This window comes from Necator americanus, chromosome V, assembly GCF_031761385.1.
Source record: "Necator americanus strain Aroian chromosome V, whole genome shotgun sequence".
Taxonomy (NCBI): Eukaryota; Metazoa; Nematoda; class Chromadorea; order Rhabditida; family Ancylostomatidae; genus Necator; species Necator americanus.
Window position 1 is genome coordinate 31,108,812 of NC_087375.1, and position 14,800 is coordinate 31,123,611.

At 40.7% G+C, this 14,800-nt stretch overlaps 1 protein-coding gene across 3 annotated transcripts; it reads left to right on the forward strand.

Moving 5' to 3' along the window:
* Positions 1-379: 379 nt before the first annotated feature.
* RB195_015750 (uncharacterized protein) lies at positions 380-14,701 on the forward strand (the record flags this gene model as incomplete). 3 transcript variants are annotated; one of them, XM_064206613.1, is made up of 34 exons in its annotated part: positions 380-459; positions 684-781; positions 847-959; positions 1,081-1,180; positions 1,231-1,323; positions 1,483-1,581; positions 2,609-2,737; positions 2,849-2,962; positions 3,225-3,349; positions 3,434-3,541; positions 3,629-3,742; positions 4,193-4,269; positions 4,396-4,526; positions 5,174-5,346; positions 5,461-5,602; positions 5,660-6,147; positions 7,241-7,360; positions 7,554-7,667; positions 7,828-7,923; positions 8,240-8,318; positions 8,569-8,744; positions 9,336-9,438; positions 9,976-10,061; positions 10,134-10,268; positions 10,340-10,470; positions 10,764-10,836; positions 11,125-11,283; positions 11,340-11,399; positions 12,916-13,002; positions 13,523-13,646; positions 13,789-13,922; positions 13,980-14,086; positions 14,145-14,232; positions 14,597-14,701. In XM_064206613.1, the coding sequence occupies 34 exons, from the start codon at positions 380-382 to the stop codon at positions 14,699-14,701; spliced, it is 4,161 nt and encodes a 1,386-aa protein (XP_064062492.1). The 3 variants fall into 3 exon arrangements, with proteins under 3 accessions (XP_064062492.1, XP_064062493.1, XP_064062494.1); XM_064206611.1 differs by lacking the exons at positions 9,336-9,438; positions 9,976-10,061; positions 10,134-10,268; ... (8 more) ...; positions 14,145-14,232; positions 14,597-14,701 and having other exon boundaries at positions 8,569-8,771; XM_064206612.1 differs by lacking the exons at positions 380-459; positions 684-781; positions 847-959; ... (17 more) ...; positions 8,569-8,744; positions 14,597-14,701 and adding exons at positions 8,832-8,885; positions 14,425-14,448.
* Positions 14,702-14,800: the final 99 nt, after the last annotated feature.

A 14,800-nucleotide genomic window follows, 5' to 3' on the forward strand; every position in this document is an offset into this window, starting at 1 on the left:
CAACTGAACGAAGCTATTCGATCAGGAATTTCCGCTGGATAAGCGTATTCCGCAGTCAATCCTTCACTACCATGCGTTCTGTTCTCTGCTCCATGTTCATGGTCCGTGGCAGAATCCACTATTGGCGTCGAATAGTCTTCGTTACGCTTTTATAGCTCTAAATCTTTCTAGTTTATTATATGGTGTGATGAGCAGTTAGTGTTTCTTCTGTAGGCTAAGTATTTATGTATTAGCAATGTGAATTGTATGTTTATTTTTCATATCCATAAACTTCCCCCTCTTAGCTCAGTGACTATTTTTTGATGTTCCTTTAGGTGTTGCATGTCAAAACCACCGAATTCGGTTGTACTGACTATTTTAGGTTGTTACTCTTTGATTCATGTTCTTGCGGCAAGGAGCATGTCTTCTCCTGCTGTCGTATTGTTCTTCGATAGAGTTCAGCGACGAGTTAATGACAAAGTGAGTCCTTTTTGTATTCCCTTCGATGTTTCCGTTCCATCAGTCAACTGCAAGTGAAATATATAGCTGTTTGTATTCTTTTTATGAAAATACCAACTGTAAGTCCTTTCTTATAGCTCTGGATAATTCAGTCCTCGTTTAGTTTCCACGAATTTGCTTCCTTATGAAGTAGTTCGAAAATTGAATGAGTGATTGAGTTGATGTCATATGAGGATCGCATTTAGGTATCGTGAAAAGGTTCGAGAGATGTTCTATCATGCTTACAATGGCTATCTAAACCATGCTTTTCCCCTAGATGAGTTGAAGCCAATTACTTGTAAAGGTGACACTATTTTTATAGTTTAATTGAACTCTGTTTGTCTTGTAAACGTCCTTATGTTTTTTTAGGTCAGGATACATGGGGATCGTTCTCACTTTCCCTGGTAGATGCTTTGGATACTCTTGTTGTTATGGGTAACACAACCGAATTTCGTCGTGCGGTTGATCTCGTTTTAAAATCCGTACGTTATGTTTCGGTTTGCTTGTTTTAAGTTCAAATCCTCTTTTGATTCAGATTTCCGCGGTTTGTTCTCCAAAGTCAGGATGAAAATACCATTCACATGGGAATACACTGTTTTTTAGGTACGAACCGATGCCAATGTCAATGTTTCTGTTTTCGAAACAAACATTCGGATAGTTGGAGGACTCATTTCGGCTCATATGCTCAGTGGCCGTGTTGAAGGTTGTGAAGTTAGCAATTTTTGGATGATAAAAGTGTGATTTAGTTCTTAGGAATGGTATTGGAGGATGGTTGGCCTTGTTCTGGACCATTGCTGAGATTGGCTGAAGCTGTGGCCGCCCGACTCCTACCAGCCTTTAACACAGGTGAATTCAAAGTGATGCAAGATCTCTTACAAAGCTGTCCTCGAGATGACATTTAGCAGAAATTGGCTTAGCAGTGCAGATAAACTTGACATTGTCATCACGTATTAACAGATGTCGCAAATAAGTATTTGTAAATGTTTATGTTATCTTTAAATGTAGAAACTGGAATGCCGTATGGGACTGTCAATCTCAAATATGGAGTCCCTAAACGTGAAACGCCTATAACGTGCACTGCCGGGGTTGGAACATTTATCGTAGGTGAGGTTTTTCTTCTTGTGTCAATAGTGAAATTCAATGCGGAGAGCTACGTATATTTTTTTCACTTGTTTTTCTCATGCGTACCAGGAAAGAAGTAATATTAAGTAACCAGGACTGAGCGTAAATCGCATGTGGATTTTAAAAATCTATTGCTTGCATTAGGTGGGGTTGTCAATCTTAGATACAGCGTATCACTAAATTGGCGTAGTACGGAAACTCCGGTAAAGTTCGGGCTGCAGATTACGGAACCCGGCGTGGCTCCGCTCATCTTCCCGTAATCGTCGTGAAAAGCGGGAATGAAGACGGCGTACTTCCCGACGAGGAAAGTTTGAATGCAACAACTTTCTGCACTTGCCACATCCATGAACGAGTGATCGAAGATCAATGAGGTCTCCTCTACACCCTATCCAAGTAAAACCAACAAATAGGGCGCTGATAGGACCAGAGCGTGTACAAAGAGATGAGTTCTAGCGCACCTCGTTGGAACTAACGCCGTTCCCCCGTCGTTTTTCAGGATGACTAAGGGGAATCGAGCTAAGTCACGCTGAAAAGCGGTTCCATAATCTACAACCCAAACTACGGGTTAATTGGAGTTTCTGTACTACGTCCATTTCGCGATACGCTGCCTTTAATCATAGAATACTTAATCATGAAACACATCATTCGAAAAAAAAAAACGGTTGTACTTGTGACTGAGGTTGAATTTGTAAGCGGCAGTGGGTGGACCTGCATGGGAACTCGAGCACTTTTCACTACCATTTTGAATGTGTGCTACAACACATTTAAGTTAATTCGTTTTTCATGTTGAAGTTAATTGAGATTCCTAAAATCACCAGCAAACAATAATCGAGGATTAACACAGCAAAATTTGTTGTCTCTGAACTGCTAACGTCCACAGTTGCAGCTGTTTTGAATAAGTCTGTTCTGGATTTAAACGCACCTCCGCTCGCACTATTTTTCCCGTTCCTTGCGGTTCAGTGCTAAGTCCCTACTTATCCCAATGCTTCCTTTAAAAAATTTCTTCTAGAGTTTGGAGCGTTATCACGACTCACAGGCGATCCTCAGTTTGAGAGAGTGGCGCTGCGAGCGCTGGAATCTTTATGGAGAACGCGATCTTCCTTAGGACTTGTGGGCAATCACATTAATGTTCGAACAGGTTATTTTCTTAACATCAAGAAATTAAGTTGAATCAGATATCTGGCATTCTTTCTTTTTTTCTTTCCGTGTCTACCAACCGTAATATTGTAGTAGCAGGCCATAATTGCAGGACAGTGGACTGCTACCGACACTGGAATAGGTGCTGGTGTGGATTCCTATTTTGAATATCTTGTTAAGGGTGCTCTTCTACTGCAACGACCCGCACTTATGGAGCAGTTCAAAGGTTTGATACTAGATGAAATATGGTACTAGTCAGGTTAGAGGGGAGGGTACAGTTGACGAGGCCTGTATCCAAGCCCTCAGAGTCTCAACCATCAGAATTTAGCCTAGATCTTAGCTAAGGCTATTAATGTTGTGGCCCTAAGAACTGGTTTTGGTCAAGGTCACGCCCGTTTTGTCCTCTCCCTCTAACTAGGCTAACCCCTAAAATACTAAAGTTGTAGTTTGAGAAGGGAGCGTGTTCGAATAATTTAGCTACGCTTTAGTGTACTTATCCGCAATTAATCGCTACGTGCGCAAAGGAGACTGGTTCCTGTGGGTGAATATGCATAAGGCTACCGTTTCTTTACCTATATTCCAATCACTGGAAGCTTTTTGGCCTGGATTGTTGGTAACTGTCTGCTAATTACCATTACTATGTTGTGCTAGCCTTTTACAGCTATTTGTTTTTCTTCTAATTATGTTACCTTCAAAGACTATGGTCGGTGAAATAGAAGATGCTTCTCGAATTATGCATCAGTATTCTCAAGTTATTCGGCAGTATGGATTTCCACCTGAGTTCTATAACATTCAGAGTTCTATTGTAAGTTTTAACAACATTTTTGCACTTGAGTCGATCTCAAACTTAGGTACTTGAATTTGAAAAGTCTTAATGAAGGTCTGTTCTTAGTCTGAGAAACGTACAGCTTTCCCGTTGAGACCAGAAGTTGCCGAGAGCCTGATGTACCTCTACAGGGCAACGGAAGATCCGCATTATTTGGAACTTGGAGCTCAGTTAGTTGAAGTGAGTTCTATTTATTCATCGTAAAACCATCTGGTGGTGCGCCTACAAAATTTTAGATGTTAACTCTTTCCCATTTTGTTTTCACTTCATCTCTTTCATCCAACTTAACGCCATCATCAGTTTTTGCTCCTCCTGGCAACTCTGTATGCATCTTTCATGTTTATCGTCACGTCCTCTACTTACAGAATTTTTAGGCAGCCTATTACTTGAAACTCTTGGTGTTTAGTGTTTTCCACATATGCGTGAGCGAAGATTTACTTCGAGATTTGTCAGAAAATATTAAAATACCTCTATCTGATAAAGATTTAAGAATGTAATGCGTTACATGGCAGTGGAACGGCAGTTCTATGGATGTTTTTTTTCATCTGCATTATTCTAGCCCTAATTATAACTTGCCTTACCGTATCTTATTTTCTTCCAAAATGTGCTACTATATGTTTATCACTTTAGGCTATTGAGCATAGTGCAAAAACATCATGTGGTTATGCTACAGTCAACAACGTTAACGATCATTCAATAGAGGATAGGTGATTAAAGTTACATTGCTTTTAAAAATTACTTAACGCTTCATTATTCCGTTTGGTTGTGTTTTTCATTAATTTTATTTGCTGGATGTTCTCTAGAAATTCATTTGTTATAACTATTTTTTGTAGGATGGAGTCGTTCTTCCTTGCGGAGACCACGAAATATCTGTACCTTTTGTTTGATCCATCAAACTTTTTGCATAACGATGGGATGAAAGCTAGACTTGTGGACACGCCTAACGGAGAGTGCGTCATAGATGGTGCGTTTAACATTCAGTGTTCCTTTGACACTGTATTCCAGACGGGACGCTATTCTGATTTCGAGAATTCCCCATTCGTTAAAAACATGGTAACGGTACCAGCACTGAAATCTTCCACTGTCTCCGGGCGCAATATCACTTGTGCTATTGACATTGCACTCACTTTTTTGTTTTTCCTAAAATTATGTAAAATAATCCGTGGACGATTTTCCATCTGACGTTTTTCTTCGTCATAGTATAGCATTCTTACTTAGAAGTAAATGAATGAATAAAGTAACGACTTCAAATTTGATTGTTTTATACCTCTACTCGACAACAGAAGTTTGCCAATTCTCTTCTCACCAATTGCTAGCGATGATCTAGTCTTTTCGCTTGTCATTCATCTCTTCTGGACCTTTCCACGACCAGATCTTTCCTGAGAGTATAGACGGGTCAAGACCGCATGAAGCTCGGTGCAGTTGGACCTCTGCTGGCACCAATCATCGCTGCAGTTTGCTATTCTCCCACCTAGATCCCAATCGCTGGATCCACTGCGCCTCTCCGAGCGCCGTCGCTTACGCAACTGCACAAACTTTCATGATGATTCGATCCGACTATATTCTTCTCAAGTATATACGTTTCGTTTACTGTATCTTTATTAATTTCAGCTGGGGGCTACATATTCAATACCGAAGCTCATCCCATCGATCCAGCTATTGTGCACTGTTGTTCAGCGCAGAGACAAGCTGAAAGGGAAGCAGTGCGAAAGTGGGAAGACCATTACGATCTTCTCTCTATTCTTGATCACCGCGATTCTATATCAGCAAATCATCTGAATAAGGTGCGTTTGAGTTGAATGCTCACAACGAACTGAAATTATTCCCACTAAAGAGAAGTCTTAGACTTGGGGTTCTTAAAGATGTTAGGTTTTCCGTCCCCAATTAATTACCTTTAGGAAACGCTTCCCGAATTTTTGGCTGGTTTGAAGAAAATCCGTGAAGATCCTCAATACTTCGAGCAAGCTAATAACGTAGATGAACGCCGTGAAGTTGTGGAGATCGAATTTGAAATTGATGAATCTTTTTTAAAGGGAAACTGTGAGAAAGTTTAGTTTCGCTTTCGTCTGAATGTGTCGTTATTTTGTATTGTTATAGCAGAAGTGGTAGCGGAGGAAGAAGAACAACCCATATTTAATCAGTCAGCGAATGGAGGCACAGAATCTCTTAAAAATCAGAAGGCACATGAAGAAGAAACATCGCAGCCTGGCGTTTCCACACAGGCACCAGATGATGTAGAAACAGTCGCTCAAATTCCATCACCAGTAGTGCGAGAATCTCAGAGAGAGGAGAGAACTACACCACTACCTGACAGTTCAACAGAGGCGCCAAAGGAAGAGGCATCTACTCAAGTCTCATCGTCGGAAGAGGGAGAATCCGAGACGAAGGAGGGAACCACACTACCTGACAACTCAACAAAATCACCAGAGGAGAAAGAAGAATTTGCAGAAGTCTCATCAGTTTCGGTAGAGGAGGAATCCGAGAAAACAGAAACAACGAAACCAGCCACACTGAAGCCTCCTTCAAAAGGTAGTGCACTTAAAATGTGGAGGACAAAACTAACAGAGAAGGATATTCTGGAGAAGGTAATATTTCAATGCACCATTTAACCAGAAAGTTATGTCCTGAAGAAATATATCGTAAATTTGAATATCAGATAGGTCGCAATTTATCATTCAGAAACTAAAATTTTGAATAGTGTTTTTTCTTTGAGAGAGAGCTTATACTAAGAGACAAAAAGCGAAGACTCTGAACACATGTAGTCGCTCTTTTTTTCGATTTTTTAGATTTCATTCGTCACATTTTGGTGTATGCACTTATATGTTCATTTTCATTTTTCATTTTTTCTAATTTCATTTTTCATTCTCATTTTCCTTTTTTCATTTTTCATTTGTTTGTTCGATGCAGTGTACTTTAAGGCACTGTGCCGTTCTGGTTAATGCTAGAACAGTAAAATATGTATATTAAAAAATAAGATTGAAATGTAGCGAGTGTTAAGCGGTTTGTCCGTTTTTCAGAAACTGATAGTCCGCCAAACTTAATTTTTATGAGTGTTCATTGTTTTCAGTAGATTACTGCTACATGTAGTGAAAGACGATGGACAGATGTAGTAGAGTGAAAACGCCATGAAGCACGATGCAGTTGCGTAAGCGATTGCGCTCGAAGCAGTCGAGCATGGCGGTTAGGATCGACTGAGGTTTATTGCTACCATCGTTCATTGCTGCAGTTCGCGATGGTCCGACCTCGATTCCAACTGCTATCCCTATCGCGCCGCTTGAAGCTCTAATGCATCGTACTTCACTGCTTCACGTCGTTTTGACCCGACTATAGCAGCGATACTGCAATTCTCTACAGGAAAAACCAGATAACAATAAACTAAACTTAAAAAAAAACAGATAACAAAACCTGGACTACGGCGCCGAAAAAAATGTGGAGTAGAAATACAATCGCTGCGAACTAAAGTCTTACAGTCTTCCTAACAGGAAAACAAGCGAGCGAAGATTTCAATATGACTACGATATGCTTTCAATTATACAAAAAAAAAACAAGAATCCATCAAAACCAAGAAAGAAGACGCTTTTGATACTGACTGTATAAGTCGATTGACTAAAGTTAAAAAAAATCTTCAAACTTCCTTTGAGACATTGATCAACTATGCAGGAGGGGACGTATTTTTAGGTGCGTGCACTGATTCATCAGGCAAGACTTCACGACGAAGAGAAACAGGAGCAAGGAGAGATTTCGAACTCTGCCGAAAGACTTGTCACTACCATGATGAAGATACATAGTGACTACGCTGTGAGACTAAGAAATGTTTGCCTTTCCATTTGTTCTCCGGATTTTAGGCCCAACTCAGAACAGAAATTGAAAACTCTCGTGGTTAGTGGTATTCTGGGAGTTGGGGGTGATGTTGGTTGTCGCCTTTATTAACCAACCATCTATCATTTGTTAAAAATTGTGAAATCATGTATGTGCTCAAGTGTTTGTTTAGGATTTGATCAAAGAAGCAAAGGAACTTGATGACGACTACTTTGAAGAGGTTAAACGCCGAACACAACTAGCAAAATTGATGGCTACAATCCCGGTGGTGACAGCGATTTGCAGGGTACGATTAAAATCATCTTCTGAAGCTCGATTTTTTCCTTGCTATTTCTTTACTTTTTCTTTAGTGAGGTTTTTAATCTTAATTTACCCTCGTTGAACGTTCTTAACTTTGACTTCACTTTAACTGCTCCTATTCTATAGGATTTTAGTTCGTCTTTCAGAATTGTTGCTATCCAACGGAGGAAATTGGTGAAAGTGCTGCGTATCGTTATTGGATGAATTCTGTGTACAGAACTCATATTTATCGAAGACGCGGGGTGAATACAGTTTTTCTGCAATTTCAAATCAATTGAATGCATAGTATCAAAAATTCTAGTTTATGGTATTTCCCAGTAAATACAGCTTATTCGAGTAATTTTATTAGTCTGGGGATGAGTCTTATACACAGATTTGTTTTTCTTTCTGTCTTTTAGGAGAAGATTTTACACGACTTAAACGCACATCTGTTGGACAGCTCAGATTTCTTGTTTTATTGCAAATTCCTTCACCTTTCAGATTTCTTTTTTGAATTTTGATGTCTTTTCTAAAAATGTTGTAGACAAGTTTATGTTTACGTATTGTTGGTTGTTGCAGATTGATTTCGAGGTAGGTCCTTTGTGTTGGCCAGATGAAGAGCCACGGATCGAGGACAACTATAGGAATGTTGCCCCAGGTTGGTTTCTTAAGTGTTTTTGCTGTAAAGTTTCCGCCTGAAGGGATGTCAGTGTAGACGACGCCGGCGTAGATCCGGTCGACAGCTCGCGTACAGTCGCATAAGATACTGCGAATCTTTTCGAGATCTCCGTATTTGGAATTCAGGGAATTCATCTTTTAGAAATCTAATAAATCGCATTTTCACCTCAATTGCAAACGCTGCGAACGAACTCTTCGCTTTGTGCGTTGTTGATGACATATTGTTACAGATGTATCTAGAGACACATGGATTCCTGGTGACGTACCCATGGAGGTGTTCTATTTTCCGCCTTCACTGACCAATTTTGAGATTGCTGATGTAGTGGATTACAACTTCGATCTGCTTTTAACTCCTCCAGTTGGATTTGGATACAAATTTATTGGACTTGGGCAAGTGTCGTTGCCTGTGAATCGTTCATTTCATTCTCACTGATTCTTAATATCTCAGATAGATAGTTATTTTCTTTATATACTGTTGTTGAGTTGCATCCACATGAAACTTGCGTCTTTTGCTTTTTTCGACTATCGAGATCTTCCGCAAGGTGCGGTAATCAAGATTGTCAACAGTTCCGAAAAGTTAGTCGAGTAGCATGGAGCGAAGTAGAAGCCTAGCTTCTTCAAATATTCAATATTTGAATTTTATTTATTTTTTCGAGTCAACTGCGGGCGCTTCCTGAAAAATATTGTGCAGAAGTCTCAAGTTTGTGAGTTTCTACTTGTTCCCTTTCTTTTTTCGTAGATATTGTTGGTTTCTGAACAAGTGGAGCTGCCACATTCTATCGTTTCAGCATGAGTTTGAACGTTGCCACAATTTTGTTATCGGGTTGCAGCTGTGATATTTTTATGAGGCCACGGTATTAAATAAACTTTTCTCTATTTCGTTGTCATTCTTGGTAAATGAGATTAAAAAAGCATTTACGCTTGAAATTATGATTTGTCTTTATTTCCTCTATTTTTAATTTAAAAACTCTAGAAATGCGCATCTATGAACTTTCAGATGATAAGGCGATGTTTATGCTCAACGGTATGGAGACGCTACTCGATCAACGCATTCACAACTCGTACGCATAATTGTGGCGAGCTATCGAAGAAGGATGAGGGTTAGTTGAAAGGTCTTTAAGATGTTAAAATAGGGAACTTAGACTGTTTTTATGAGAAATGTTCGACATATATGTATTTATATATTTTAAGAATGCCGCTCTTTACCTACAATAAAACAATAGCACATTACAACTTTAAAATGAGATATTAGTATATCTCAACTGGAAAGTATAAGTTAAATGGAATCGGTCGGTTATGATTTCCTAACCCAGTTATCTTAATGAATTTTTTGTTTTGGTAGGGAGTGGAGCAGTCGATAAGTGGATCTGCACGGAATTAACTATTTATTGAAACTACATATGGTTGGAAACGTCCTGGTGCCAACTAGGTCTTTCATCCTTGTGCCATCGATAAATTGGTACCAGACATGTCTTGGAGGATGAAAACACTGACCTGACACATGGGCTCGGTTTCGCATGTCATTGTAGGGCTGCACTCGCGTTCATTCACCCCAAACTATTTCTAATTGAAGTCGAACGCGAACGCAGATGCCCACAGAGTGCTATATCTTCTATTTCCTGTAGTATGCAATTTAGGAAGGAAGGTTTGTGTCATGGGTTGGCTTGCTTATAAAAGAATGAATCGTTTCCTCGTATTGCGTGACTCATATGGAACTGTACAGGTGACGGATATTTTCGCGTCATTTACTATTTACTATTTATTCCTACTACTGTTGATGCTGCTATTGTTTTAGGCCAAAGTTAATCCGGAATCTGAACTGGTAGAAATTGTCAAAAATTTACCTTACGAGTCTATTGTTCAAGTTGAGGGTTCGGTGATCGATCGCGAAGAAAACAAAAATGTGAAAATGAAAACAGGAGAGATTGAGGTTTGTGTTAGTTATGTTCTTCCTTTTTCTTGACCGTAGAATCTTGGACTATTGAAGAATATCGTTTCTAGATTGACGTAACGAGACTGACAGTTCTGAACTATGCGTCGTCACAATTACCGATGCTGCCGGATACGGAGTCCAGCGAGAAGACCCGACTCGCTTATCGATACATTGATTTGAGGAGCGATCGGATGCAAAGGTGTAGTGTTTTGTGTTGCGCTGCTTTGTGTTAAATTCTTGCAATGTGTTTAAACGACATGAAGCGCGGTGCAGTTGGGTAAGCTGCTGCGCTCGAAGCGGCGCAGTGCAGCGTATCAGTTAGGATCCATTGGGGACCCTTGCTACTATTGTTCATTGCTGCAATTCGCGAAGGTCCCACCTGGATTCCAACCGCTCTCTCCGCCACGCCGCTTTGAGCGCAGCAGATTGTGCAACTGCACCGTTTTTCTTGTCGTTTCAAAAAAGTACCAAACACTGTTGTGGATATTTCAGAACCTTGCGAATGCGATCCGCTGTTGTGCACAAGATGAGACGTTTTCTCGTGGAAGAGGCAAAATTTGTTGATGTAAGTGATTTTCTTCCTGTGATGGTACAAGAAGACTACGACTTTCACGAAAATCTTCCACAGGTTCAGGTTGCTGGATACACGTATTTAGAGTTATGTTCCTGACTTCTTGTAGGTAACCTCTAATATAGTAGGCAAGCAGATAGAGACTTATCCAACATTAGTCATATCTACAGTAATACCATTGGTGTTTGGAGTATGTTTGTAAATCTTTAGGTGATAAGAGAAATTTATTGCTGTTAAGCTCGTAATCTTTCCACTACAAATAAAATTAGTTCTGTGTAATAGGTCGAAACACCCACGTTATTCCGGCGAACACCAGGTGGAGCGGCTGAGTTTATAGTACCAGCACCTCCTCCAAATCAGGGTCTATGTTACTCTCTTCCTCAAAGTCCACAACAGTTCAAGCAATTGCTCATGGTTGGCGGGGTCGATCGGTATTTCCAGGTGTGAAGAACTACTAAATGGCAATTTCACATTTTCTATATTTCGTTTTCCTTTAGATTGCTCGGTGTTATCGTGATGAAGGTGCTAAAGGCGATCGACAGCCGGAATTTACTCAGGTGAGAGTATGCTAAGCTTCTGTCTGTAGTGTTGGTTAGAGAAGATTACTAAAAATTTTAATTATAATCATGTATTATATGTGTATTAGGGTGTTTGGAAAGTATCTGCCGAAAATTTCGCAGTAGCGCAGATTTTTTGTGATGTTCTGGAAGTTCCCGTTTTGAATATATTATATAAGGACACTACCGCTTGTATACACATAACATATCTCGCTCCCTCTTCCTTGCCTATTTCATCCTATAATGGCCGAACATTCTACCCATATTCGACACGTACTCCTTTGCGAGTTCGAATCTGGCCACCCCGTTGCTGACACCTAATCGAAACTTAAGTCAAGTATTCGGCACTGAAGCCCCTTCTGAGCGGTCTGTGCGCGCCTGGTTCCAGCGCTTCAAAGCCGGAAGCAAGAAACTCGAAGATAAGCCTCGCTCTGGTCGACCGACTGCTATATCGTTTGATGAACTGAACAACCTGGCGGAGCAGCATCCATATGAGGGTGTGCGGTATTTTGCTGCCAGTCTTGGCTGTTCGCTGTCCACCGTGAGCAATGGACTGCGATCTCTCGGAATGGTGAAAAAGCTCGGTCAGTGGCTCCCACATGCATTGAGCGACGGCATGTCCACGCTTGGATATCTGCACACAGCTGCTCTCCAGAAGCCGCAGATTCGACTGGCTGTACACCATTGTCACTGGAGATGGAAAATGGGTCCTCTACGTCAACCACGCTCACAAACGTGTGTGGTGCGCTGGCGATGAAATGCCGGATCCTTTCGTGAAAGGTGAAATCCATGAGAAGAAGGTCATGCTGAGCGTGTTGTGGGGAGTTCATGGAATCTACTGTTTCGAACTGCTGCCGGACAACACGACAGTTACTGCCGAGGTTTACTGCGCTCAACTGCAAAGATTGGCCGACAAGATCCGCAAGGAGCACCCGAAGCTAGATAACGTCCGCCTGCTGCACGATAATGCGCGCTCTCATCACGAAGAAGACTTCCTATAAAATTCTGGATCTCGGTTGGGAAGTTCTACCGCACCCGCCGTACAGCCCGGACCTGACCCCGAGCGACTACCACCTCTTCTGATCGCTTTAGCATCACCTGGAAGAGAAGCGCTACGATGATCGTGACCACCTCGAAAATGACCTTAGAATGAATTTTGCCGGATTTCGGCAGATACTTTCCGAACACCCTAATAGTAATATGTGGGATAATATTTTTAAAAAGTCCTAATCACAGGTTCGAAAAGGGTAATTGGTTAGAAACTGCAGGTAGTTTGGTATAACACAGGTATAGTCCCTGGCTATTATGCCGCATGAAAGAGGAAGAATTCGTGGAAGTGCTGCGGTTGCACCGCTGTAGCTGTTTGGTCTCTTTTTTGGTTCCATTTTCTGCTATTTCTGGGTGTTATCCTTCACATCCATCCCGATTGATCCGCTAGGTGGACATATGATAGTGTATTCTTTTGTTGTAATTCTTCAAGCTGTTCAAAATGTCTTGACCGGATGCAATCCTTCAGGTAGATCTTGAACTATCGTTCACAAATCAGGAAGGTGTGATGGCACTGGTGGAAGATGTGTTGATTTCAGCATGGCCAGAAGAAATGGTCAGTTGATTCTGATTTAACTCGATATTCTTTTTGCCCTTTCAAATTTTATATCTTCATGGAATTGTTCCATATTCTAACTACGATTTTCGTTCAGTATCTATTTGAAGTTTTCCTAAAATAGTAGTAGGTGAAATGCTCAAAGAATAGTCAATATGGATTTATCTCTTTTTTGTATACGCTTTATGCAAGGAGATCGTGACATATTCTATAATGGAGCCAATTAGAGATCCTTTTACCGCGCCGTTTTTCATTATCTTTCTACTTCTTTATTTCCTTCTTTATTTCCTTTGTTGAATGTAACCAAATATCACATTATTACTACATCTTCTACTTTTTTCATCTGATATTTGTGGTAATTGTACAACACTCATTTGCAACTCCACGCCTAGCACTTCCACGCAGAATACACTCATTGTACCCTGAGTTTGACGGCTTTCTTTGACTTCGAATGACACTTCTTCCCTATCCTTTTTTTGAAACTATACTTGAGAAAAAAGCTAGTAGCAATTTTTTCCAGGAAGATTTGAAGCCCAGTGCACGTTTTCCCCGTCTTAATTACAACGATGCTATCCGCCTATACGGTAGTGACAAACCGGACATGCGCATACCATGGAAGATCGAAGACTGCACTGAATTGCTTGGTTAGGTGAAGTTCATTTTATTTTGCGGTGGATTTAGATTTTTAGTTCCACTGGCTTTTTTTTTTGAAGAATAGATGAATTCATGGAGCCAATTGTCCACTATCATGTTGTTGCTAACACTTGTGTTAGTCCTGATTTCCAGGTTCTCTGCGAAATCCACATTCGAACGAAAACTGGAAGGCGCGTTTGATTGTTTGCAAGAACCAGGCGAAGAATATGTCAAATTCTGTGAAGAAAGAATTCAAGCGAGTTTTGGATATGAATAAGTTATCTAGGGTAAGAATATTTAAAGCAGATTTAGCTAAATTTGTGTGGTATATCAGAGGTTTTCAGCCTTTTGCAATTTTTGATCGTAGCAAAGAAGTTTGGTTTAAGAAGATCGAAAGCTCTAAGCTGATTGAACGCTTTGATGTTGAGAACGGCGATTGTGTAGTCTTCAGGTTGTTACCTTTCCATAAATAGCTCACTGATTTGGCGAAAGTTGTGTAAATTCTACAGCTGGGGAGATGAAGAAGGGGTTCAGTGGACGCTCGGCCAACTTCGCAACATGGTGGCGGATGTTGGAGGCCTTCGAAAACAGAAAAAGGTAAAAAAAGCACTGAAATAACGAGAGTTTTCGAATTTTTCTGGAATAATTGAATTAAAATTTTGTTTGTAATTTGAGCTTGACATATGTCATGGTTATATTTTTGTTTTTTTCCTCGTTATCCAGATCCAGAAAGTCTTGCCACCATATGTCATTTTTCTGCCTTACTTTTTGTAAGTTTTTTTTTTACAGCTTACAATAGAAATTAGTCAATAATCACCCTGATCACCTTGACTCCCGTTGATCTTCGAATTGGTCGAGCGGGCGCCAGTAATTCTTCCATTTGTCCCGGTCGCGTGCCAAAGTAGCCCAGTAGTTCCTCTTTTCGCGTGGGACACGAAGAGCATCATACTTTTCTTTGAAGGGCTTCGTGAAGAAATCTGACCATCGGGTCGGCGGTCTTCCTGTAGTGCGCTTAATATCGCGGGAACCCAGTCGCTCACGGCTTTGGTCCAACGGTTGTCGTTAAAGCGCATCACGTGTCCGGCCCACCTTATTTTACTTTCCTTGGCAAACGCGGCGGCGTCTCTAATCTTCGATCGCTGACGTAGGAGAGAACTTCGAATCC